Source organism: Acomys russatus, chromosome 3 (genome assembly GCF_903995435.1).
Source record: "Acomys russatus chromosome 3, mAcoRus1.1, whole genome shotgun sequence".
NCBI lineage: Eukaryota > Metazoa > Chordata > Mammalia > Rodentia > Muridae > Acomys > Acomys russatus.
This window is the reverse complement of record NC_067139.1, coordinates 33,971,257-33,999,139: the sequence shown is the minus strand read 5'-3', so window position 1 is coordinate 33,999,139 and position 27,883 is coordinate 33,971,257. Positions and strand designations below refer to the sequence as shown.

Sequence of the window (27,883 nt, the reverse complement as noted above, 5' to 3'; positions counted from 1 at the left end):
GGCCAACACAATTCCCAATGCCAGCACACCTTTGGTTGGCAAGCAGACACTAAAAATATTTCCTGACATGGGGCAGACTTGGGATGCAAGCAAAGGTCTGAGGATTCGGCATTCCCTGGATTCTGGAGCTGGGCACAGTGACTGGGCCTGTCAGGCCTCAGCAGTGTGAAAGAGGAACAACTCAGTAAGAACTCCAGTGTAACAACCAGTAAGACTGACACCACTCACCGAAGATCCCCAGAGTATGAGATGACATTAAATAATCACTCTTTATTCAAAATAAATAAGCCCTCTTACTCGCAGGGAAAATATGCAAGTAAGCTCTGTCTTCTAAGACAGAAACCACATTCATTGTATGCTCATTAAAAAGATTTGCAGACACCAAACTGAAATCTACAAATTTGATATATACTGCTTCTTCAGAAAATAAAAACTGAAAGCATTAATTTATGTTAAAAAGTCCTGTTAGAAACTAATATTTTTTCTGAGGCTCATCTTAGCAAATCCTTGGCAGCACAAAGTGGCAGGGCTCCATCCCCTAAGGAAGGGCCCTCCACATCCCTGGAGCACAGCTCCTGTTCCACCATCCCCAAACTTGGTACACTGGCACTGTAATAATTTTTCTTAGGCAGCCATGGTACCCAGGACCACGCTCTCCAGCATTTTCCACTATGCAGAGAGAAGCAAAGCTGAACCACCTGCTCTTAGGAAAGGCCCCCTCAGTGTATCTGAGTGTCCACCTGATGGACTCGGGGCTACACCAGCTGTTCCCTTTGCCCTTAGGCCAGGGAATTTCCAACTCAAGAGTCACACAAACTACATCAGGTCAGTAAAGAAATGAGAAGTCTTTTTCCTGCCTCTCCCATCCTTACCCAATACAGACACACAGGCAAGAACTCTTCTCATAAATTCAAGTTCATCATCTGAGAGGTTGACGTTTCCAGTGAATCTTCCAGCTCCAGAGCACGCTGACTGTATGCTTCCAAGTGCTTTCTCCAAATCTCAACTGAAACAGGGAAACAGTTCAAGTGACAAAATTCTTCCAGAGGCAGGAATGGGTGGCAGGAGTTACAAATTTGCCAGCTATTCACTTGGCTCAGCTGTCCCTGGCCAGCTCTACTCACACCCCCCCTCCCCCACAAGGCTGCTCTCCCTTGAATGACCAGCATCAATCCCAGCCCTCTTAGAGCACATCTCAGGGGACAATGGCCCTGAGAATTCAACTGGCTCTCAAGTTGGTCTTAGGTCTAGCTGCCCTTCAGCCATCTTTTTCACTTGGTTCAAGTCTAAAACCATCACTGATCCCTTTGCAGCTTCTGACATCTGATGACTAAGATCTCAGAGGCAATGGGCAAGAGTAATAGACTCATGACCTGCTGCTGGTCTGAAGGTATCAGCGCCATGCTGCCCTCCCACCCTCCTGAGGTCCTGACTAACACTGATGACTCATAGTGCCCTCCCCAGAGCACTCACTATAGTGTGGCTCTTTTCCAGTAGATGCTAGGGTGCCTCCTTCTTCGGTGGATTGGACAGGTCCCTGCATGGGGGGATCGGGAGGAGTCTGAGGCCCAGGCTCTCCTGCCAGCTCTTGCCGCATCGTCTCCAACATGGTCTTGTATGCCTGACGGGCCGCCATGGTCAGCTCAACCATCTTGTGGAACTGGTCCTTGAGCGCAAGAGAGCACATTGTAGGACAGCAGCCCCCACAGCAAGACAGAGGTAACACAGGATGTGGGGTTTCTGCCTATGGGCGCTGCTCGATGAGGAGCCTGGCCAAATCTTTGGGCCTATGGTGCCTCTCTGTTGGTAATAAACCCAGAGTCAAATTCAGGACCTTCTCTTGGTGCTGTTATGGAGACAAAGGCAACACTTTCTGAGCCGCTCTGCTTTGGGATAAATTCTCCTTAGGGCCAATGTAACAGAGGCATGGACTGTCTGTTGGTAAGCTTATATCATAGGTCCGACCCCAACTTCTTTCCATGACAAGGAGCTAAGAGGCTGGGGCCCAACTCACCTGAGCCCCATCATAGCTGAAGATCCCCACAACGCTGACAGGAACTGCTTTGTTTAGACTACGCCCCAGCGCCTTGCGGTTGAGTGCAAACACGAAGGGGATGTTCTGCTCACAGGCGCAATCAATGATGGTGTGCAGTGTGTCATCCAGCCCACCTGGTCAGACAAGCACAGGTCCTCAGGACGTAGGCTGATGCAACATACCCCACCTATATCACAATAAGGTCAGTTGTCCGAACCAAATTCCACCAGGGCAGAGTCCCAACCACCAGGAAGAATCAATCCTCTAAGGCAGACACCTCCAAAATGTAAGAATGCACAATTCCCACTGTGCTCAGGGAAAATGAAGAGTTAGCTAGCACCACGCTGTGACAGGCCACTGACTAACTGCTTCACACATACCAGCTCTGTATCATCCCCAAAGTCCTTACAAGACAGGTGCTATGTCTTCACTTACAGATTCAGGTGCCTGGATTGCATGGGCTCCTTGCTCTTTACTACCTTGGGCCTGCCTCTGATGAGGTAGCAGCAAGGCCAGTACAGGGAGGAGCTGAAGGAGCACCTTGCATAGATGACATACCTGGTCCTTGAGGGCCCAATAGCACCTGAGGATCACTCCTAACAGAGAGGAAGTCAAGGGGACATACACACCTCTATGTTCCAGCAACGGCAAAAAGGAATAAAGAAATGACATATTTACTTCAGAAATAGACAACTACAGGAATAAACTCACAAGGCCCATGAACAATTTTCAGGACACCAACATGCTAATGAAACAGAATGCCTTGACCCCTGCTCTTTCACACACAACGCAAGTGACTAAATGCCAACTACACATTGACCTTGAACAACCCTGACCCCTGCTCTTGGTACAGGATGATCTAAAGAGATCAAATGTTCACTCCACATTAACCTTGAACTTTAAAATATTACAGCTCCCTATAACCAGGATTTGAGAAAATCTTAAAATAGTGTGGGCAAGGGAAGAGGCTGAGGGAAACATGCTACATCTCCCTGGACAGTTGAAGTATGGTCCTGGGCTCCCAGGTGCCCCACATACCTGTTCTCACACTGCCACTGCTCTACAGCCTTTACCTCAGGAAACCATAGAAGCATGGAGACACCCAGCTCTCATTACTGCTCTCTGCCAAGGCAGGGCTAGGCATGCAGGACCCCTGTGCTACACCTCTGAGCATAAGGAAGGGCTGAGGGGTAAAGCTGACAGGCAAACCTACCTCACAGCAGAAGACAGAAAGAGCTTCCCAGGGGCCATGACTTGCCTCTACTGGGAAGCAGAGCTGTGAAGAAGCTAAAAACAGTGGTACCCAAACCTTACTTTAGAGCCATGGAAGGAAATACTCCAAGGCTTGTCTAAGGGTCAAGTGCTGCAGTCTCTAGAGGGCACAAGTCCAGGCTTGCCTTTTTCATAAGCAAGCCTTATGTGAGCACTTCACAGTTATACAGATGTACACTGGGGTCAAGAGCCAGAAAGCAGTCTGTTCCTTCTCTTTCATGATATGGACAGGCCATCGGGCACTACCAGACAAACAGCCAGGCAGGCAGGTCACATGTTTTGGCTGGTGGTAATGGTGGAACAGCACTGGGCCAGCCGAAAGGGGAGCTGCTGGCCTGCACGTGAGGTGGTCTAGCTGCTACTGCTCCAAGATCTGGGTGCCTCAGACCCATTAGGGAACCTCCAGGTTTGGGGTATAAAATGGTACCTGGAGATCATGGCTCAGGACTCAGCACCAGGATCTGGACCAGTTACCTCAGAGTGTGACACACAAGAGAAAGGGATGGGACACGGAGATATGTTCCAAGAGGCTCCCCTCACTCTCCTTTCCACCTGAACATGCCATGCTAGGATAAAAGGGTGTGTGGGAGTGATGGCATTCTTTCAAATGATGCCTTCCACCACTGAGCCCAGGACACAACAATGGACAGGCAAGTCCTCCCAGAGCCACGATGGGAGGGTGGACAAGTTTACTATCACCTTACACACAGCCTTCTTGCAGCCCAGGCCAATTCCTGGAGTACTGTGGCAAACCAAAATTAGCAATGAGTAAACAGAGGTAGCCAGACTGAACAACTCTGTAAACAGGACCAAACCCCGCTGCAAGGTCTCTAGCAACCCCACCGAGCGCTAGAGCTCCAGCTTGTATAGCAGAGGCTTGCCCGACCTGTTGTCAGAGGAAGGCCCTCAGCCAGGAGGGTTAGAGTTAGTGTTAGGTAGCACTCAGTCGGCAGCACACTGAAGACTGCTCTGTTAAGACTGAAAGCAAGCGGCATGGCTGACTATGAGGCAGATGACTGGGCACCAGCACAGGAGCCTGTGTGCTGTGACAGGGCTGTCACCTTTGGATTGTGTCTTCTCACAGTTGGGAGAGATGATGATGCACTTCAGCTTCCTGAGCTTTAGGTGTTTCAGGACTTCCCTCAGCCCCAGCACCAGCCGGCGTTTGGTCTTGGCCTTGACAGGATCCTTCTGGTACATCCGGTCTTGGAAGCGCACCAGTTCCTTCAGCAGAACAGTGACACAAGCGTCTACTTCTTTACTAAGCATCTGGCTGCAGTAGCTGAAAGGAACCACAAGGATAGAGAATGCAGACACTGTCAGACAAAAGCCACAGTCACATCAGCACTCAACAGGACCACGCCACTCCCTCCACTTCAAGGGGAGAATGCCAAGGGAGGCCCTTCCCTCCACACCTTGTGCAGGCCCTATCTGGCTCCTCCTCTGTGTCACCTGGCTCTGAACATAGGCACTGATAGGTTGTCTTGTGGAAGAAGAGATACGAGCAATGCTGAACGTGTAGCAGCCACGGGAGCTAAACTGAAGCCTAGTTCAGTGGGCTACACTTTAACCTCAGTATTCAGGCTGAAGAGGCAGGAGTGTGAGTTCAAGGCCAAGGCTAGCCTGGGCTACTCAGTAAGTCTGTCTCCAAAAAAAAAAAAAAAAAGTAAATACACAAAAAAGGAAGGAAGGGAGAAAAGAGGAAAAATGGGAAAAAAAAAAATGCTGTGAAACTGAAACATGGAAAGACCCAGTTATTATCACTGCCATTTCATCCTATGCAAATCTTAGAAATGGACACCTCTTCAATCATCACCAGCAGGACAGAACCACAGTGCACAAAACCAGCAGACACACAACAGGATACCCACTTACCCCCACTACATAAGTAGCCACCTGGTTGATTTCAAGCACAGGATTAAAACACACTGTGGTTGGTCAGACACTACAGCCTATGCTGCTGTACCCACATAGGTGGGAGAAATCAGAGACAGCCCCAACCCGAGCCCTAGCAGCCAGTGCTCACTCACTCCCGGAACCTCCGGCTGTGGATCTTGGGGAAGGTGGCACTGTCAGGGGCAGGCTGGCAGGCTTCTGGGTCCCTCTGGAACTCTGTACCAGCTGGCTCTTCTGACTCACCCTCGACCACAGGTGTAGAAGACACTGGTTCTTCTGTCTTCTCTAGACAAAGAGAGGGAAAAATCACTGTGCAGCTCTGCAGGGCCTTGCACACAGAGGGGCCTGCAGAGTATCTTGGTGCCAGTGACACACCAGCAATCCATCAACTTGTGGAGCTAGGCAAAAGGAGCAATGCAGACTTAGAGGGGGCAGTAAGGCTGGCAGGTGCTCTCGGAGTAGCCTCTGGTCTTTCCCAATGCCCCGCACCCCCTTCCCAAGTCTCTTCACTTATTCATTTTCATTGTGGTGAAATACAGAATAGTTACCATTAAGTGTGCAGTTCAGTGGCAAAATCTACCTTTTACTTTTGGAATCTAAAGAATACCATATTAAGAAAATCTAAAAAGCAGGGTCAGTTGCCAAGCATAGTAAAGCTTGCTTTTAATCCCAGCACTCAGAAGCCAGAGGCAGTGATCTCTGTGTGTTCAGGGCCGCCTGATCTATATACTGAATTTCAAGCTAAAGAGGGCAGACCCTGCCTCAAACGAACAACAAAAACTCTTAAGAGTTAGCAGCAAACAGGAGGCTGAGGCAGGAAGACTACATGGCCAGACTCAAGGGATGCCTAGGCTATAGTCAGTTTGAGGCTAGCAACCTCAGCAAAAACCAAAGCAACACAGAAAACCAAAACACTAACACAAACCCCAATCACCGCTGTGACGTTGGCCTGGGCGATGTGTAACGTACCAGATGGAGTCAGTAATAGCTTGGCATCTCCAACCAGCTACTTCCACAGGCACCAGAATGAAAGCAAGGTAACATCACAAGGGATGGAATTCAAGAGCACACTCCTCACTCTCCGTTGCAGCAAGCACAAGAAGACATTACTCTGGGACAAGGGTGAGAGCTCCTGCAAGGTCTATCCGCTCAGCTGTTGACGGCAGAATGCCTGCAGATGTGTGGCAGGAGTTCTAACAACAAGCCTGCTCCAAGAAGTACTTAAGTTTTCCTAGACACCAACAACACAGTTGAGGACAGACTCACTTCTACAAGCTACCTTGGTGTTCACCCACATTGGGCACACTTAGACAGCCAAATGCTATACAGACCTGTACAGTGTACTGCTCCACATGCCAGAAATGGAGGTGGAGTCAGCGTGGCACCCACCAGTCCTATGGTTGGTACCATACTGGGGCAGTATCCCTGGGGGAGACCTGACTAGATAACCTGAGGAAAGGCCACTGGGCTGTCCTCTCAGCTGTGCAAAGTCCTTTAGCTAAACCAAATTTGCACTATGTATACTCCCTGAACATATAACTCTGGAAAACCATACACATTAATTTTTATGACACCAGGTCTCACACACTTGGTAAATAGCCATGTGGTTGGAGATCCCAGCATCACCCAAGACCAAACCTCAGGAAGGGGCTCCTCTGCATGTAAATCTAGAATGTGGAAACCACACACTCCAGGCTTCATGTTGACTGGCATTTTACCACAGGCCCATATCGGGTTGGTGGAGCCCCAGTTTCTACCACAGCCCACCAGTCTCATAGTAGCTCCCACCTGAAAGGCAAAATCTGGTACCTGTGGGATTGACCTGGCTGGGGGCTTGGTCACTGGTACCACTCTCTACATCCTGTGCATCACTGTTGGTCACAGTCAGACTCACAGCACTTTCTTGGAGCCGCTGCTGCATTCTCTCTTGCCGTTCTTTCAAAATTATCTTAAAACAAAACAAAACAAACTTACTTGTACCTAAAAGAGAAGCTCTTCTTAGCTGGGCATGCTGGTGTACACCCATAATCCCAGCACTCAGGGAGGCAGAGGCAGACGGATCACTGTGAGTTCGATGTCAGCTTGGTCTACAAAGTGAGTCTAGGGCTACAGAGAAACTCTGTCTTAAAATGGCCAGGTTCAGCTTGCTGAATGCACCTAGTCTAGTCAGTCATGCCTTTGGAGTGAAGATGGTCCCTCCATGCCACAGCTGACATGAGCAATGCACAAGGCTGGGAACACAAGGCTCAGAGGCCAGTTGTGTGACAAGCGTCACCCACCATGGACATTTCAATGGACACAAGAGCACACACTGGGCCAACTGGTGAGCAGAAAGTCTGCAGAGAAGCCTTCACAGTCAATCAGCTCCGGGCAGAGTACCAGGGGAGAAGCAGCGTAGGCAAAAAAGAAAATGCAAGTCCCCACGTCTGGGTTTCTGGACTGCCACAAAGGAACAAGAGGAGAGCTTCTCTGCTTCACACCCCGTCTTGTTACACTTGTCAGAGAAAACTGACACATTTGGTGCATCACTGGTTTCTAATATAAACCTTAAAAGCCAAAGGTGTGGACTTGGGCTATAGCTCAGTGGTGGAATACTTGCCTACATAAGCAGTGTCCTTGTTTCAACCTCAGACCAACAACTGAAAAGCTAACGGCCGAGGGTGGCAGGCAGGCAGTGCCTAGTGCGTCTGTCTTCCAGTGTCTTGCTTCCATGGAAGCAGTCCACATACCTTCTTCAGTGATGTAGGCTTCTTGGCCTTAGGGATCTCCCTCTGCTTCCCCTTCTTCATCAGCGGGGCACTGGAGTCCAGGGGGTTATGTGGGGTCTTCACCTGACTGGAGCGGCGACCTCTCTCACCCGAGGAGGCGTCTTTCGAAAGGACTGGCACTGCTCCGACTGCAACACAATGGGATGCCACATGGTCCCTGTCTGGAGGCCCTGGCCAGCTCAGAGCAGGCTAAGAATCTGGAAGAGTCCCATGCACCCTTTGATCCATGACCTCTCTGACCTTTGTCAAACCACCTTCTCACAGGCACGGATTCCAAACAGTATTTACTCTTTGCCCGCAATCACTCTGGAAAGGCGTATCCTCTAGCCACAGTCACAAAAGCTGTGTCTCAGTACAGTCTAAAACTGCAAGCATCACGTGGCTTGATTTGAGCTATTTTGAGGTGGTTCCTGGGAAATAGTTCATCACCACACACTCAGTTGGCACTACTTCTGTATAAGCAGATCTGTGCTGTCTTGATAACACCGTTGGTCTAGTTATATTACTTGGCTCTTATAAAATTCAAGTCATGTTTCTAGTTGGTTCTTGAAGTTTCTGGACATAAACATACTCTGAGTCCCACAATGGGCAGCTGGGAACAATTCCTCCAATTGATAAGTGCAATAACTAATGAACACTGGAGTTAAACTTTTCCACTCTAACCCACTTCCTGCCAGTGTTGTTTCAAGGAAATAGCCGTTCTGTATTCTACTCCCTTCATGGTTTAAACGCTCTGAACATGGCTATTTCATATGTTGAGCCTATTTCTCCTCACCAACTCCCTTTTCTTGTGGCTCCCTGCTACTGTCAGCCCACTTGATCCCGCTAGATGACTTTATGATTTCTAAAGTACCAAAGAAAAAGGAATGAAACCAACAAACTCCACGTGCCTACACCTTGTCCCAAGAAGTCTCAGACTTTGTCTATGCATGTCTTGGGCACTCCCTTATGGAGTATCATCTTAAAATAACTAGTGTTTCATCCACCCAATCTCACTCATGCACTCCCCAGTCACTTATATATACAACTTGTCCAGACAGGTGACGCGCTCTCTTCTAGGTGCTTCTCACTCTACAGCACTGCAGCTTACATCTACAAAGCCTTCCTCTCATACAGTGTTTGGAACAGACATGTGGCTACATGGCCCCTATTTAACCTGCTCGCTTGCCTGGCACCCAATACCACCACTGAATCTAGCCCCTCAGGCGAGAAAAGCTGAACTTATATAAATTTCCTATCAACAAAGTTTGGCTTCTCATGTGCTTGCTCTGAAGACTGCGTGTGGATGCCAGCACCTATGCACCAAGCCAGGCATCCTGTGCACACCTGTCACCCTAGCTCCAAGGGGATTGAGGAGGAAGATGGCGGAAGCTTGATAGCTTTCAACCTAGCTGAGCAGGAAAGAACCCCGGGTCCTGGGAGAACCCTGACTCAAAAGGAATGGACAGCGATAGAGACTATCCAATGTCCTCTGCTGGCCTCCATGCTTGCGAGTCCACAGACCTCAAAGGAGAGTCCCATTTGTAGTGACTATAACCTGTCCACAGTGGTGTCTGTGATATCTGAATGAGAATGGATCCCATAGACTCTTAGATTTGAATGGCTTTTTTCTTTCTCTTTTTTTTGGCTTTTCAAGGCAAGATTTCTCTGTAGCCTTGGTTGTCCCTGAACTTACTCTGTAGACTGGGCTGGCCTCAAACTCAAAGATCCATCTGCCTCTGCCTCCCAAGTGCTCAGATTAAAGGTGTGCACCACTACCACCTGGAATATTTGAATGTTTGGTCCCCAGTTAATGAAATTGTTTGGCAAGGATTGGGAGGTGTCATGGAGAAGGCATGTCAACGGGGTAGGCTTGAAGTTTCAAAAGCCCACGACAAGTCCAGTCTCTTTCTTTTTCTGCCTGTCACCTGTGGATCAGGCTGTGAAACTCTCAACAACTGCTCCAGCACCATGGTATGTCTGCTTCCCCCCGTGATCGGTTTAGACTAACCCTGTAAGAGGGACCCCAATTAAACACCTTCTTTCGTAAGAGTTGCCTTGGTCAAAGTATCTCTTCATAGCAACTGAACAGTAATTAGAACAGTACCTGGCCCACCCACAGAAGGGGGATCCATGCATGAGAATACAGTGAAGGCTCTGGAAAAATAGCACTTCATAAGGAGATTTTTGGATACAGAATATCATCATTATATAAAGGGTAAGTGGGCCAGCAAATGGCTTAGCCAGTAGGAGCACTTGTGCTGCAAGCCTGACAAAATGAGTTTCGCCCCTGGAACCCAAGGTAGGATAAGGGAGATACCTCTTAACTTTAAATAAGATGTTTTTTTTTTTATTCTTTTTGCTTTTGTTTTTCAAGACAAAGTTTCTCTGTATAGTCCTGGCCATCCTGGAACTCGGTTCTTGATTCTTAATGATCATATTTAATATATTTATATATGGTTGGGCCTTTTTTGAGACAAGACTCTCACCATGCAGCCTTGGCTAGCCTGGAACTCCCTATATAGAGCGCACTGGTCCCTGGCTTGTGTGCACCTATGGGTGCGTAGACTGTCCTTCTGCACCACATCAGCCCAGCATCTTTCTGAAGAGTGTGTTCTGCTTTCTAATAGACTTGGCACTCCTGTCAATAATCAACTGGCACAAATGTTCAGGTTCATTTCTGGATCTCCCACTCTCCTTCACGTCATGTCCACATCAGCCCAGCACCCTCTGTGGTGGAGATAAGTAACTTTCATGAACAAGGAACTATTTAGAGAGCAGCCTCTGGGAGGCAGTTCTGAGCCCTTGCTGAGGTGCAAAGATGCCTACCTGAGAACACGACGGGTCTGGAGGATGGCTTGGCATGCGTGGAATGCTGCTGCTTCTCCAGGGCTGCCAACATGCCCCCCAGGTCCAGCTGCACTGGAATCTGGCTTTTCTTTCCACTAGTTTTAAATTCATTCTACAAAGCACACATTTACAAGTTTACCCCTAATACTGTAACTTACACATCAAGATTTACATTTTGCAAAAATAAGATAAAATGAACAGATTAAAACATTATTAAAAAATTTAAACCTTTTTTTGCTTTTTTTTTTACTGATTCTTTAAAATATTATTTTATTTTTGTACATACACATTTATATTATAACACATATATACAATAGATTACCTATGGCAAGAGGAACCGTGACCCAATCAGGAATTATATAAATGTTACATTCTTAGTGTTTTGGCTATTTATATTTGACAGCCTTGAAGAAGACATCTCTCCTATCTTGGTGCTACTGTCATTATCAACTTAGAACACCTATCTAGACCTAAAAACATCTTAACCCCTAAATAATTAAGCTTCATTGTAAAACTAAGCTACCTGGTCTTCAACTCCCTCAGAGACTTGAGAAGGAGTAATTGGTTTTGTTTTTATTAAATCAAGTAATTAAAATAAATTCATGTTACCGGCCATCAATATTGGGGTTGGTTGTTCCTTTCCATCTCTATCTACTTCTCTACTGACAGGTCAGAGGTCAAAGCTCACAGGGGTCTGTGAAGCTGGGAATGGAGGCACTCCCCTACAATCCAGCCCTCGGGAGGCTGAGGCAGACTGACTGCTGCAAGTTCAAGGCCAACTTGAGCTCAAAACAAAACAAAACAAACAAAAAACTTCCCCCAAACCCAAAACTAAACCAAACCAAACAACACACACACAAACAAACAAACAAACAAAAAAACCCTAAAAGTTTTTCTAGCACTCAGGGAGGTAGAGGCAGTTAGATCTCTGTGAGTTTGAGGCCAGCCTGGTCTATAGAGTCCAGGATAGCCAAGGCTACACAGAGAAACTCTGTCTCAAAAAAAAAAAAAAAAAAAAAAAAAACAACAACAACAAAAAACAAAACAAACAAACAAAAAAACAAAAACCAAAACCAACCAAACAAAAAAAACCCTTCAGCCCTAAAAAGGTTTTGAGGCTACTTGGTTATAATTTGGCCTCCCTGGCTCAGTACTGACCGGTATGACAGGAGGAAGAATGCCCCCTGGCTCAGTACTGACTGGGCTGGGTAAGGAAAAAAAGTATTCTTCTCTTTAGTTTCTGTTTCTGTTTTGTTTTGTTTTTTCAAGACAGAGTTTCTTTGTGTATAGCCTTGACTGTCCTGGACTTGCTCTGTAGAGCAGGCTGACCTCTAACTCACAGAGATCCGCCTACCTCTGTCTCCTAAGCTGGGATTAAAGGTGTGTGCCACCACTGCCTGGCCCCTCTTTAGTTTCTAGGCAGTGCCCCCTTCTGACAGCAACCGGAATTACGGAGTCTTTCGAAAAAATTTGTTTATTTATTTTCCAAGTCTTTTAAAAAAGATTTATGTATTTATTATGTATATCGTCTTCTGCCCAAATACACATCTGCACACCAGAAGAGAGCACCAGATCTCATAGACGATTGTGAGTCACCATGTGGTTGCTGAGAATTGAACTCAGGACCTTTGGAAGAACAGCCTGTGCTCTTAACCTCTGAGCCATCTCTCCAGCCCCTTTACCAAGTCTTATTACGAAAGGGATAAAATGCTTCAGATAAGCAGAGATTCCGTTGTTTTCCCTGGAAGAACATCAAAAGAAAGCCCTACACAAAGACATGTGGAGAGCAGATTCTCTCAATAGTCTGTGTAGCGCGACAGCTGCATCAAAAGCAATAGTGGCTACAATCTTAAGCTTACCTGCAGCTGCTGTTTACTTTGAAGTTTTGGTGATTCTACTCTGTGTCTTCTTTCAGACGCAACAGACAGGTTGGGGAATTCCTCGGCATCCTGAGGAAGAAAGCACACGTCAGCCTCCTCTGTGGTGATGAGCAGCTGCACACAGGCTTTTTCTGACCCACACTGTTTCTAGTAAGACCCACAAAAGTTCGGAAAGCTGATTACACAACATCTCCAAAATGCCACCATGGACATCTCGGCTTTATCTAACTCTTAAAGCAAATTTTGAGAGCACAGTTCTAACACTCCTGTCCAGATACAGAGGAACTGTTGCCAAGGACCTGGGGATGACAGAGTCCCCAGAACCCACCATGCTTCCTTGACAGGAATCCATCAAAAACCCTGTTCTTTAAAAGACTCACGCTTTTCAACAGAGAAACCCAGAAATCCAACTCAGCAGATTTAAAGATTCTGGGACTTTTGCCAAACAGGTTGATAAACAGACAAAGGCAATAAGTCTGCTAAAAAAAAAAAAATCACTTTAAAATATCTCACACTATTTTGTTGGAATTTTGTCAGCATTTCTGGTGCCCTGAGGCAAAGTCACGAGGGAATTAAAAGGCAGAAGCATGAGTTGCTCACTGGCCTAACCACAATACCTTGCCCCATACCTAACTGCTATTCTAGAATGTTCCAAGACTCCTGGGAATGACCTTTCCAGTTCTGTAGGAATGTTCTGGGCAGCACTCCTGGGAGACCTTGCCCCTGCACAAAGTAAGGCCCCCAAGTCTGGCAGGAGAGTGTGAAAAAGATAGAAAGGCCAGTGGGAAATGCAGTCAGAATTCAGGCAGAATCTTTGGTGTAAGTAAACATTAATACAGAGATCTCAGAACAAAAATTACTATTTCTGGAAGTTATTTCATAGGACTCTCTTGACTGGGGTCTAGAAGACACCTATGGCACTTCTATACTTTTCTTTAATAACAACTTCACAAGGTACTTCACAGGTAAAGGAAGCCCTGCAAAAGCTCGCACTGAAAAGTGAGTAACCCAGTCAAGAGCAGAAGAGAGGGAACATGAGTAGCATGGAACAGCAGCTATTAAACTCCTACCGGGTATCTCAATCGCTTGCCTACTCATGAGCTTACCAAGAGCCTACAAGATGATAGCCTAGGACAGGAGGAAAAGGTAACAGACAATGCTGTTCTTTTATCTTTTTTGTTGACAGGTTCTCAAATAGCCCTGGCTATCTTCAAACTCTTGTGTAGCTGAGGATGACTTTGAACTCCCAATCCTGCCTCTGCCTTCCAACTGCTGGGAGCACAGGCTTGCAGTGCTCTGTTGGAGGACTGTCTCATTGTTTAGCAGCAGGAAAAGGCTTGTTAAAGATGGTGTCAGTCAGAGCGCTTCAGTTCAGAACCAGTGTGAGCCTGTGTCTAAGAAAACCCCACCCCTTTCCCACACAAATCTTGTAATAAATAAACATACTTCAATCCTTGGTGGCTCCTGAACTGTCACCATTTCGTAACTTGATTTAGACTTTTCTTTCTTTTTCTTATTCTTCCTTGAGCTTTCATTTTGTTCAAGTTCACCTCCTTGTGATGCTTTGGCCTAGATAAAAACACAAAGAAAGGGGCTGGGAAGATCTGGGATGTAGTTGGATGGCAGTGCTTGTGCCAAGCCCTGGGGTTGACTGCCAGTTCCCAGAGGGTGGAAGCTTTCATAACAGAGATGGTCCCAGAGAAGAAAAGTGTACCATTCAGACCACTACTGTCCCACCCTGTAAGACGCAGAGCCACCTCTCTGTACCTGACTCCCATTCTGTGTGTAGCCCATGCTGACCTGGTACTAGGTATACAACCCACTGTCTCCCACCTTGTGACAGTCCTCCTGTCTCTGCTTCCCATGTGCTGGGATTGTAAATGTCACACATCATATGTTGTCAAACACGACGTCAAACAAAATTTCAACTCTTTTACTCTCATTAGAATTTTTCTAAAGTATTTTTTGTTTGGTTCCTTTCTTTTCTCATTATGTAACTTTGGCTGTCCTCTAACTCATTATGTAAACCAGACTGCCTCTGTCTCTTAAGTGTCGGGATTAAAAGCATGCACAATGATGTAAAAAACAATTACTCTAAATATTCTGAAACAGAGCCAGCACTTGGGAGGCAGAAGCAGGTAGATCTCTGTGAGCTCAAAGCCAGCCTGGTCTACAGAGTGAGTTCCAGGACAGCCAAGACTTCACAGAGAAACCCTGACTAGGAAAAAAACAAAAAAAAAACTTTTTTTCTGAAACAGATTCACTCTTGTGTTTCCTCACTGTGATGCCACCTATCACTGCTGCCGCCACGATGCACCCTCGAACTTTGAGCCAAGGCAAACCCTTGCTCCCTTTAAAGAAAAGTTCAATAAAAACCTGTTAACTTACAGGACACAGACCCCTCTCCATGGATTAGGACCCTGGCTTGGATGGCAACCTGGAAACTACAACCAATAACTAGACAGAGGCTGCTGTGCCACCTGTACTCAGACACTGGACAAGGGGAGAGGGAAAAAAAAAAGGCACATAGGCTCACACTTGCAAGCCCAGCTCTTGGACTGCTCTGAGCTCCAGGCAAGCCTGAGCTACCATGTGTGACCCTCACAACAAAACAAAACAAGACAAGACTCCCTTAAAAACCACATAAATTTAAGGGAGGGAAATCTATTCTGAAATCCTATCTTGCAACAGATAAACTAAAATTAACATCATGTGATGACAAAATATGAAATTCAATTATTTTACTACCATTACTTTGTTCATGTAACAGTTATTTAAATGCAACTGAAATAAATGTGAAGGAAAAAGAGGCATCAAACATGTATCAGAGCATAAACTTATGGCAGCGTCTTCATTTTAAAGAATTCAAGAGCTGTGACGTATTGCGGTGGCAGGGTACTAGCATGGGGTGGGGCGTGCACACACACACACATTCTCTCTCTCTCTCTCTCTCTCTCTCTCTCTCTCTCTCTCTCTCTCTCTCTCTCTCTCTCTCTGTCTCTCTCTCTTTCAGTTCCAGTCTTTTAGGGCACCTCCTCTCGCTTCAAAGGCTCTCTTATTCTTATTTCCTAACTAGCATCCCAATCCTTTGTCAAGGCTCAAGCACAACAACCTCGGACTGGCTAGCATGGGACAGACTGCAGCACTCTCGGTGAGGACTCAGGAAGGAGGGTGCCCACGTGGACCACAGCAGATTCACATGCTCAACGGCGAGGCATGCCTCACTGTCCCTTTTGTGTCCACTGTGCTATACTACATGTAACATAACTCTACCAGCCAAACCATGCTTAAGTGTACAGTCAATGCCTTTAAATCCTCGCTCACATTATGTTGGGGGATGGTAAATTAATGTTACTAGGCAACTCCAGAGCTTTCTCCAAGGCTGTCACCATTAAGCAAAAACTACCCATTCTTTTCCCAGCCTTTGACATATAATCTTAACTGGGGTTTTGGAGACAAGGATTCACTATGCAGCCCAGGCTGGCCTTGAACTTACAATCCTCCTGCCTTAGCCTCCAAAATGCTGAACTGCAGTCTTTGCCACCACCCAGGCCCATCCTCACCCTAGTGATGCACACCTTTGGAGAAGGGTGGACACGCTTCCCCCTGTTGTAGGAAGGATCTGAAGATAAAGCCTCGGGTGCCACCCTGATACTTTTAGCGTCAGCTGATGAAGCAGTCTTCTTTAGGTTTAGCATGGAAGTAGCATTTTCAGTTGCTGCGGCTGAATCTGAAGACACTGTCTGCCGAACAATATAACCCATTGGTGTCCAAGATAACTCTGCTTAAAGAGAACTGTAATTACTGAACAATCTCAACAGCAAATCAGAGTCCCTTGATTACTCACACACGCACTTCATGCGATAAGTAATAACCATAGCCTAACAAGAATGACCATGTCAGGTGGTGTGGCGGCTCACTCCGTTCATTTAGAATATGGCCTCTCCAGGGAGGCAGAGGCAGGTGGATTTCTTTGAGTTCAAGGGCAAGCTGATCTACAAGTGACAGCCAAGGCTATTACACAGAGAAACCCTGTCAACCTCCACCCCACCGCCAAAAAAGAAAAAAGAAAAAGGGGAAAAAAAATATGGGCTCCTATATTGTATACTAACACTGATGCTCGTTTTTCAGACCTCATGAGCTGCCTTAAAGGTAGCTTCAGAACAAACAACACTAACCACACTGGTGGTAAACGTGCTTAGAAAACATCATTTTGATGTCACTCTTACCTCCTGTACATGAAGGGGAACTGGCAGCAGCATTATCGGTCACAGCCCTGTCAGTGTGATTGGTCTTCATTTCACCCTAAAAAGAGCCCATCCAGTATCATTAGGGAAAAGCCATTTAAAACAACACAGAATCACACACCTTTTAGACTGGCCAAATTATACAATTGTGACAATCTGGCATGGAGATGCAGAGCAGCACGATGTTCACTCATTGCTGGGGAAGTGCAAATAAGGCCACTGTGGAAAAGAGGTAACGGCCTACAGCTGAGCTGACAAGCCATGAAAACAGCCCAGTGCGTATCACCAAGTGAAATCAGTGTGAAACGCGTGATTCCAACTGTACCCAGACGATCAGAGGCTGCAGGTGTTGGGGAGAGATTACAGGCGGCACGCAAATCCTTAGGGCAGTGACACTACTCTTAATGACATAATGATGGACACATGACATTCTCTGTCCACCTGGAATGACACAGATGTCAAATCGGAATGCTAGGATAAGAGGCATGCCCCTGGAGTAAGGTAACTGTAACACAGCACAAGAGTGGGCTGACACTGGGTGTGGACAGGGCAGGCCAAATATGAGAAAGACTTTCCCTACCTCTCAGTTTGCTGTGACCCAAAACTGCTCTAAAACAGTCTAATTAAAAAAGCACACAAACCCCAGCTTCCTATTATTTATTCCCTATTTTTTAAAAAAAGAATAATTTAATTTTTTAAAAACACCTTTCTCTGAATTCTTAAAATCTGTAAAAACATGTTAATTAAAAATTCCAAATATCAGCCAGGTTTGGTGGCACACGCCTGTAATCCCAGCACTTGGGAGGCAGAGGCAGAGGCAGGCAGATATCTTTCTGTGAGGTCAAGGCCAGCCTTGTCTACAAAAATAGTCCAGGACAGCCAAGGTTCTGGTTACACCGAGAAACCTTGTCTCAAAAACAAACAAACACAAAAACACACAAACAAAAAAACAAGTATCAGCTGGGTGGTGATAGTGCATGCCTTTAATCCCAGCACTTGGAGGCAAAGGCAGGAGTTTGACACCAGCCTGGACTACAGAGCAAGTTCCAGGACAGCCAAGGCTACACAGAGAACACTGTCTTGAGAAATAACAAAAACCCCAAATATCTAAGTATACAATAGGAAAAGTTAGTTTCTTTCCAGCAAACTTTCCCCTAGAGTAAACCCCCCTGCTATCTATGCACACTGTAGGGAGCACCTTCCATCTTCCCTGCCTATCATGTGAGTGCTACAGATTGTTTTTATATAAATCCCAAAATTAGCTCATACTACTTTAACATACATGGAACTTTCATTTACAATCAACAAGGGAGGTAGATGGTCCCAGGTGTAAAAGTGTTCGTGAGGTGCTTTATGCCCACATATACTCTCACACACACGGGTGAAAAATAAACAAATTATACAGACATCCACACACCCTATCAACAACTTTTTGGGTTTTTTTTGTTTTTTGTTTTTTGTTTTTTGTTTTTTGTTTTGGTTTTTCAAGACAAGGTTTCTCTGTGTATCCTTGGCTGTCCTGGAACTCACTCTGTAGATCAGGCTGGCCTCGAACTCACAGTGATCCACCTGCCTCTGCCTCCCGAGTGCCTATAAACAACTTTTGAGGACAGTATCCCTAGACTTCTACAATTCATAAAACTCAACAGTCCAGCTAGGTGCAGTGGCAAAGGGCTTTAATCCTAGCACTCAGGAGGCAGAGATGGGATCTCTGTGAGTTTTCCTGATCTACAAAGTGAGTTTCAGGATGGAGCTACATAATAGACCTTGTCTCACAAAACATTTGATCAAACAAACAACAAAAGCCTCTAAAACTCAATGGTCTTAAAGAGTGTTCACCCATCAAATCAAAATAAAACATCCACAAGTCAAGAAGTGCACCTGCCCTTGCGGGAAGCAGGCTGCCTCATCTCCCGACTGTAGGGCATGTGGTGATGTGTGGTACAGGACACAAGGACATCCAAACACACCCCACTGTAATAGTAATTTTATTCTCCTGGCTCAACTGTTGTCTGGGAGGCTTACTACCTCCTTCTGCTGGCCTAGGCCTAATCCTGGAAGCCTCTAGCCTCTGTATAATCTAACCTCAGTCTAGACTGTTTTCAGCCTCTGAGACTTACTGCTTAATGAGCTCACTCTTACTTGTTCTTACTGAGCTCTGGGCTGGCTGGTTCAACTCAGCTGTTCTGGCTCAAACTCCTCTCTCAGCTGATTTACTTAATCTGGCTTCTCTTGACCCAGAATTGTTCTGCTCAGCCTCAAACTAACTCAGCAATCTGCTCTACTCTTCTGGCTTCTTCTCACTTTCTGGCCTGTTCAGTCTTCACCTGAGTTCTCTCTCTGCAATCCATCTCTATTACTGTCCTGGTAAAACTGCCTCCTCTCCCTCTGAAAAACTGCCTTTCTTTTTTTGTTGTTGTTTTGTTTTGGTTTGGTTTTGGTTTTCGAGACAGAGTTTCTCTGTGTAGCCTTGGCTGTCCTAGACTCGCTTTGTAGACCAGGCTGGCCTGGAACTCAGTGATCCGCCTGCCTCTGCCTCCAAGTGCTGGCATTAAAGGTGTGCACCACCACATCTGGCGAAAAATTGCCTTATAAGTAGTTTTCTTTTCCTTTCTCTCCTGGAGTTGGGCAGATCCTATTCTGTCACTCAATCAGACATCATTTTCAAACATGGATCCTTCCTTCTACAAACTAACTATACCTTCATTGTTTGGGATTAAAGGCGTGTTCCACCACGCCTGGAGCTAAGCTCTTCTTTACCTGATACTTCCTCCATACCAGGCTGGCCTTGAACTCAGATCTATGTGCCTCTGTCTCCTGGATTAAGGTGTGTTTGTATTCCAGCTGGATCACACAGACCTAGAAGATCTTTGGATGTGATCTCTTGCCAGAACAGCCATGCTCTGAATTAACATTCTTCTACGCCCCAGAATGCTTGCAACACCAGAAGCAAGTGGGTATGTTTAATTTGTATCTGTGAAGCAGACAACAGATTTTAAATAATTAAAATAATTTTTTTATGTGTATGGGTGATTTGCTTGCATGGATGTCTGTAAACCATCTGCACACCTGGTGCCCACAGAAGGCAGTAGAGGGCCCTGGATTTCCTAGAACTGGGGTTACAGATGGTTGTGAGCTGCCATGTGAATGCTGAGATGGAATGTGAAGCTAAAGACCGAGCTGCAAAAGGGAAGAAGAACTCGAAAACAATTTCATGCATTTGTGCAGTAAAATTGCTAAAGTTGACAGGGTCAGTGTTAGAAGATACTTGGGAGGAAAAGGGAAAAACTGATACGGAAGTAATAGTTCAGAGAACTGAAGATGCTGTCCCAGATGCAAACTCCAGCAGAGATAGAAAGCAGACGCTCTGAAAGCTTGTAGCGCTTCAATCAAGTGACGGGGGCAGGGTCCACGTGACGTCAACATACACAGAAGCTACCCTGAAAACGACTCTAACTACTTCATGAAGAGGCAACATTTCATACAATTGATGGGGCTCCTTTCACTGCAGCTGGCCCAGGTTACCAAGAGAGGCATCAAGAGCTACTTGAAAGAGAGGACTTTTTCCAGATTATGAAGAGAATGGAACAGACTTATCAGGGGCTGGTGACCCATACTTGGATGATATTGATGATGAGGTGGACTCAGAGAAGGAGCTCATGAAAAGCAGGTGGACTGCTGTGAGTTCGAGGCCAGCCTGGTCTACAGAGTGACTCCAGGACAGTCAAGGCTACACAGAGAGACCCTGTCTCGAAAAACCAAAAAAAAAAAAAAAAAAAAAAAGCAGTAGGTTTTAACACACAACACATTTTAAAGTGATAGAACACAAAGACATGCAGAGGATAGAGAAAACAGAGCCCTTTGACTCACCTCTGCCATCTCTGCAACCGGCTTGCTTACTTCTCCTAGGAGAGACATGTTACTGGCAGCAGAGCCAAGAGGCCCCCACCTCGACTGCTTCTGTGTCTCTGGCACATTACTATTCTTTGGACTCTGCAGTTCAGGAAAGTCCAACCTGCTAAATTCAAATTCAGGTTTGGAGGTAGGTGCGATTTTTGCAAGTATTCTGGACTTCCGGTCTGTTCGTTTGTGATAACCATCTGTAATTACAGAATGAGAAGTTGGGATAAAAGTCAGGATACACCCTGCTTGTTAACACTCACACTTGAGCTGGGCGGTGGTGGCGCACGCCTTTAATCCCAGCACTCGAGAGGCAGAGGTAGGCGGATCCCTCTGAGTTCGAGGCTAGCCTGGTCTACATAGTGAGTCCAGGACAGCCAAGGCTACACAGAGAAACCCTGTCTCGAAAAACAGAACAACAGCAACAACAAAAAAACCACTCACACTTGAACTTTAGAGATAAAGAAGTGGATGCAGCAGGCTGCTTGTTAACACACTCCTGCTACTAAGCTTCTTTACCGTGGCACTAGCCAACAAATGACAACATGCACGCACCTCAATACACACTTCTGGAGGAACTCTAGCGCTGCTGAAAACAGACAAGCCTGATGGTACAGGGGGGCATCTTTTTTTTTTTTTTTTTAAAGATTTATTTATTGTCACATTATAGACAGCTGTAAGCCACCATGTGGTTGCTCGGAACTGAACTCAGGACCTTTAGAAGAGCAGGTGGTGCTCTTAACCACTGAGCCATCTCTCCAGCCCAAGAGGGGGGCATTTTAATTACTCACAGATTTGAGCTGGGCAAACTTAAGGGAAGCCTCACAGATTTCCTGTGAGTAACCAAGCCCCCTCACCCTCACCTAGAGCAAAGTAGCTGGAGGCTGTTTCATGGAGCTTTCAGCCTCTTTCTCATACTTCAATGCATGGATAATAAAATGCCTGCAGTTCCATGAAGCCCTTCGTCAGTTATAAGGCCAAAGTTAGAACATGTAACACTGAAACTTCCATGCTTTCATGTGCCAGGTGGTTTATGAATAGAGTAAATGAGAAAAGATAAATCTATTAAACCAAATGAAAGAATTACACATGTAAGTTCATAGCCCCAGTAATGTAGTTGGAAACCAAAGTTGTAAGCCAGGTGCAGTGGCACAAACGTTTTATCCACCTGGAAGCAGAGGCAGACTATCTTTGTGAGTTCAATGCCAGCCTGGTCTACATAGTGAGTTCCAGGACAGCAAGAGCTACACAGTGAGACCCTGTCTCAAAATAAAACAAAACCAACCAACCAAAAAAAAAAAAAAAAAAAAGCAAAAGCTGTAAAACATTATAGAAATAGTTGTGGGGGCTGAAGAGATAGCTCGGCAGTTAAGAGCACGGGCTGCTCTGACAGAGGACCTGGGTTCAGTTCACAGCACCTACATGGCAGCTCACCACTGCCTCTAAGTGCAACTCCAGCTCCAGGACCTGACACCTTCACACAGGCATGCATGCAGGCAAAATATCGTAAGATAAAAATAAGTCATTAAAAAAATAAAATAACTGTGTCTGTGATCAAACAGTACTGGTAAATGACTTACAGGAGGAACCCATGCGGCTGTGGCTACAGCTCTGCAAACACTCTGCAAAGACTTGAAGACGTAACACATCTTAGAAACAGCTTCCCTCAGGGTAGTGGTAAATGTCAACAATCCCAGCACAGAGGAGGCTGAGGTAGGAGGGTCACAAGCCCAGCCCAGGTGCTTTTGAAATTAAAAATAACATAGGTACCAGGTAGATTGCTTAGCTTCCAGCTGGGAGACGCACAGGCGGTGTAGTAAAGAGTGCCCACGTCTGGCGCCATTTAGCATGGGATTTTTACTATAGTCAAATCTGTCTTCTACTTAAAGTGTCTCCCCAGAATGAAGAGAAGCAAGCTCAGGACAGAGCATGAACACCTACAGCATAAAGGCTCTAAAGCCTATGGTCGGGATCTGTTTCTCACGACATGTTCTGAAACCTGAGGTCATCACCTGCACGGTATGTGGGGATCCTGACAAGCTAAGGAACCGGAGCACACAGTGAGACACTGACCACACTGTAACAACCCACTGCCATCCTCCACCGCTGCCTAAGAGAGCTGAAGCCTGCAAAGCACAGTGTCATGTCAACAGTCTACTTTTATCACAAGAATATACATCTTAGGTGCGGCAGATAGATATGATTCTATAGAAAGATAAGGTAGGATAGCTGGATAAAGTCTTCAAAAACCTCAGAGACATGCGGAATATGGCATTTAATTTTTTTAATTATTATTTTAAAGATTCACTGACAATGAGACAGGTTAATTCCTAGCAACACCCAGCCTAACTCAAAGGGGATGATGAGCATCAAAGAACCTCCTTATGGACATGGCTTTAACTGTGGCAAACAAGGGCTGGAGAGATGGCTCAGCAGGTAAGAGCACTTTATACACTTCCAGAGGTCCTAGGTTCAATTCCTAGCAACCACATAGTGGCTCACAGCCACTGGAATCAGATGCCCTCTTCTGTCATGCAGATAGAGCACTCATACATAAAATAAAGTCTTAAAAAGAAAAAATGTGGCAAACAAGCCAATGGGCAAAACGTCCTCATTTCTACCACAGACAGAATTCTGCCTTAAAAAAAGGCAAGCTTGGATACAGGCAGAGTTGATGGCCAAACTCTGCCAAGACGAGGTAAGCAAGTCCTCAATAGTTCCTGCCTCAAAAATATGTCTGTCAGATATACTGGGCCAGAAGGCTGAAGATGATGCTTCAACATTATAGAGAGTTTTGCTATTTAGGTAGCAAACTGTCTCTGTCATCTTATTTGGAAAGCCACTAACCTGCACTTTCGGCATACTCAGGCAATCAAGTTTATTCCTTCTCAAGTCTCTGATAGAGTTGAAGACCAGGTAGCTTAGTTTTACAATGAAGCTTAGTTGTTTAGAGGTAAAGATGCTTTTAGGTCTAGCTAGGTGTTTTAAATGGATAATGACAGTGTGTGATGGAGATTCATTTACATTCCGAATTTTAGACACACCAAAACAGGAAAGATGTTTTCTTTAAGGCTGTCAAATACAAATAGCCAAAATACTAAGAATGTAACATTTATATAATTCCTGATTGTGTCATGGTTCTTCTTGCTTTAAGTAGTCTATTGTATATATGTGTAATAATATAAATGTATATGTAAAAAATAAAAAAATAAAAATTATTTTGGGAGAAAAAAAGAAAAAAGGAAAGCAAGCACAGTAAGTTGGATGGCCGCAGCTAGGCCAGGCCTCCAGGGCACAGTCCTTGGAGCAGTCATGATGTGGAAGCCTACAGGAACGGTTCTGTTTTGGGACATTGGGACAGGCTGGCACTTTACTGGAGTTTGTTAGTTTTACCGGATTTCAAACTGCTTTCGGCACGACTGGCCAGGTGGTGGGAGCCTCTGGCTGCTCCCATGCCAGGTGGCTCTGCGCCGTCAGCTCGTCTGCCATCTGACGTTCGCGCTTCACCTGCTCTCCTCTCATCACGGCATTTTTTCTGCAGGAAGAGATTTTTTTAAAAAGTATGAAATATGAAAACTACTGCCACACCGATAATGAAACTTTTGACATAGCAAACCAGTACATACTTACAATTCAAACATTTAAGATAGACCAAAGCATTTGTAAAAAGGCTGATTATCACAAAAAGGTAAGCCATACTTGAATATCACACAACACACTAACTTCTTACGTTTTAAACAAACAAATGACCAAAGTCAGGACACCACAAACCCACAGCATTTCCTCACCTTAAATACACCTTTTGCTTCCTGAGGAGGAGGGCACATGTGTTCATTTCGGGACTTTGCTGTCCGAAAGCCTGGGTGACACTGTGCTTGGCTGTAATCATACTGCAGGGTTGGCACTGAGCAAACACTCTGTGCAGACTCAAGGCCATAAGCAGAATACGCAAACGGATGCAGTGCTATCTCAGAAGGTACGTACTGTGCTGGAAAGGCAGAGGCTCCACAGGCCATGTCTTCAGGATATACTTTTTGTCTAAAAAGCATAAATTTCAGTTGCAGACTTTATAACACACACCAAATACATTAATTTTTGTTGAGACGCTAACTTAAACTTTTTAGTCTTAAGGATCATTTACTCTAGCACTGGAAACTCCCCTATCAACAACCAAATGAGGGTTTGAGAGATGGCTCAGTTAGTACAGTAACAAGGGCCAGAGTCTGGGCTCTGGAGCCTACGTGAACAGCAGTGCGTAGCAGTGTGCACCTGTAACTCCAGCCTGGAACAAGAGCACAGGGCCTTGAAGCTCACTGGCCAGCCAGTCCCGCTGAGTGATGAGCCTCAGGTTCAGTGAGACTCGTTGTCAAAGAATAAAACACAACAATCCAGGAAAGACTCAACATCAACCTCAGGCTTTCACATACATGTGCACACATGTGCAGATTCACTCACATGCCCACATGTATATACTACACATACACCACACATACATGAGCACGCAAACACAATACATATAGCCAAATAGGCCTTCTTTTTCTTCCTAAGCAGGATGCTGCTGACCTTTTGTTTAAAACTAATGAACTAGGGCTGGGTAATAGAGCTCAATGGCAGACCCCTTTCATAAAATGCACAAGGCCACGGCTTTAATCCACAGTACCACAAAATAGTAATGTGGGGTTAAAAAGTTCATACGCAGTGTCAACACAGCAAGAACATGCTCCAACAGTTTTGGACTCTACTGCCAGTCAAGTACCCAACAACGTCTCGGCCTGCCCAACCTCCCCCTAGGACCTCAGGATCTTACCCTTTTCAATCCCTCTACCACATCCTGCCCTGTGCTGAAGGCCAAAGTACAAAGAGGAGACTGCATAGCCCAGAGCCCAGGAGCCATACAAGACGGGCACCTTAATGATTACTCAGTAGACTGGGGATGGAACCTCAGGCCTTGTGTATGACAGAAAGAGCTTACCACTGCGCTCCAGTTTTGAGACAGGGTCGTGCGAAGCTGTCCAGCCTGGCATGTTATCTATTTGATCTTTTCTCTGCCCCCCTTCCCATTTACCCGTCCTTCTCGCCATTTCTTTCCCCAAGACAAGTGTGAACGTGTTTGGCTCACTTTTGCTTTGGTGGCTCTGAGGATCAAGACTAGGGCCTGACAAATGGCAAGCTAGCACTCTACTGCTGAGGACCATCCTCAGTGCCTAAATCTGTAAAAGAATATCAAGTATCAAAAAGTGAACCCTGAGCCGGGTGGTGGTGGTGCACGCCTTTAATCCCAGCACTCAGGAGGCAGAGGCAGGTGGATCGCTGTGAGTTCGAGGCCAGCTTGGTCTACAAAGTTGAGTCCAGGACAGTCAAAGCTACACAGAGAAACCCTGTCTCGAACAGAAAAAAAAAAAAAAAAAAGTGAACCTTGAAACTGTACTTTCTAAGTACAGTAATGTCTGTCATTTCTTAGACGAACTTTTAGCACAGAACACAGCTAAGCTACAGACCCAGATCTTTGCTGGTTGAAGAGCCCTCTTTCCTCAGCTGCAAGACGTTAATGTAAGTGTTTCGGAGTATGTGAGGTCTAATCACCACTATCTCCGGGAAACCACCATTATCTCCAAGAAGTAAACCCTCTACATAAGGCGAGGCATTTAGAAAATACATACTCAGTCACCGGTGACTCCTGCACAAATGGATAGTAAGTGGCTGCACAGCCTGGGAAGACACATGCTTCTGAGGACTCTGACCATGCCACATTGAGCCGGGCAAACTTAGGTACAAATGGTTTGACATCAGCTGACAACTTGATGCTATCCTGAGGAAAAAAAGGGGCCAGGGTCGGGCTACAGAGATTTGCCAAATTCAGATAAACAAAAAACCAAAGGTGTTCCATGCAAACAGGCCCAAGGCTAACTAAAAGGTGCATAGCAAAGTATAAAATTTGTTTGGCAACAATATATCCCTAATGGCTTTTTTTGAAAATTAGAAAACAAAGTTTCCTGGACCTTAAAAGTGAAAAGGTACAATAAATTAAAGTCAAGTGAAATTCAACCTCGTTATATAACCAGAACCACAGTTTTCAGTGTTCCCGAGGATTTAAACTGAGACCGCTATTTTTACCACTCTCATCTTTATAGATGAGATACATAAGAATCCCGGACCTACTACGGCCAAATATACCAAGAGAATGCTCAAAACTAGTTTAAAACACACTGCTGAAACTTACAGCCATTTAATCTCTCAACAAAAAGCACCAACTATTTAATTTGTATTTAGTACACCACACAGAATCTTTGTGAGAAAATCATCCCCTGGCCACGAGCCCGTGGAATTCAAAACAGAGCTTTGTCTTGCAGTATGGAGTAAGGTTATTTTGACAACTTCATCACCATGTTTAGCCAATTTAGAGTGAATTTCTGGGACGGACGGCCCGCCATCTAGCGGTCACGCAGGGAGCGGACGCGGGTCTGAGGAGCCCGAGGCACTAAGTGGCCTCTGTGGCATCACTTCGCTAGCCGAGCCGGGGGAGGGTCGAACCGCCCCACCCCCGTACCTCAGCCCTGGGAGCCACGCGCGTGTGCCTAGTCCCACAGACCACCCCTTACCTCGCCTTCGGGCTCCCGCGGCCGCTCCAACGCCATAGCAGCCACGGAAGAGCCCGCGCCGTGAAACCAGCGGCGTACCCAACCAACGACTCAGCTTTTCCGCCTTCCGGCGCAACGGCGCCAGGATGTACGTCACGGAAAGGCGACGGAGGCTTTTTCTCCCGGAAGTGCTCGGCGCTGTAGGCCGCACGTGGGTTTGTTACAACTGCAGCTTTTGGAGGTTTCTGGCCGACCTATAAGGGTGTGGCCGTGCTCTGTGGGCCAGGCCTCGTGTTGTGACATAAGAAGGGAGACCAGGCTCGTTGAAGAGCGGGAGACAGGGGAGGTGGCTGCATGCCTTTGATCCCAGCATTTTGAAAGGCAGAGGCAGGTGGATCTGAGTTGGAGGCCAGCCTGGTCCAGGACAGCCAGTGCCATTACACAGAAAAACCCTGTTTCAAAAAACCAATTAAAAAGG

The 27,883-nt window shown here is 45.9% G+C and overlaps 1 protein-coding gene across 1 annotated transcript; it reads right to left on the bottom strand.

Moving 5' to 3' along the window:
* Positions 1 to 57: 57 nt before the first annotated feature.
* Secisbp2 (SECIS binding protein 2) lies at positions 58 to 27,558 on the bottom strand. Its single transcript, XM_051171326.1, has 18 exons — positions 27,427 to 27,558; positions 26,488 to 26,636; positions 24,616 to 24,865; positions 24,245 to 24,362; positions 20,798 to 21,027; positions 16,910 to 16,985; positions 16,259 to 16,461; positions 14,127 to 14,249; positions 12,660 to 12,749; positions 10,780 to 10,912; positions 7,933 to 8,099; positions 7,013 to 7,151; positions 5,541 to 5,548; positions 5,338 to 5,486; positions 4,369 to 4,589; positions 2,015 to 2,169; positions 1,474 to 1,666; positions 58 to 1,006 (listed from the first exon to the last, which is right to left on the bottom strand). The coding sequence occupies exons 1-18, from the start codon at positions 27,460 to 27,462 to the stop codon at positions 903 to 905; spliced, it is 2,544 nt and encodes an 847-aa protein (XP_051027283.1). The 5' UTR covers positions 27,463 to 27,558; the 3' UTR covers positions 58 to 902.
* Positions 27,559 to 27,883: the final 325 nt, after the last annotated feature.

Coding starts and splice junctions, on each gene's coding strand:
- Secisbp2 (XM_051171326.1), bottom strand. CDS start 27,462: ATGGCGTTGGAGCGGCCGCGGGAGCCCGAAGGCGAG. Junction 21,028..24,244: donor CTCCCACCACCTGGCCAGTC/GTGCCGAAAGCA, acceptor CTGTAATTACAG/ATGGTTATCACAAACGAACA. Junction 8,100..10,779: donor CAGACCCGTCGTGTTCTCAG/GTAGGCATCTTT, acceptor ATTGTGTTGCAG/TCGGAGCAGTGCCAGTCCTT.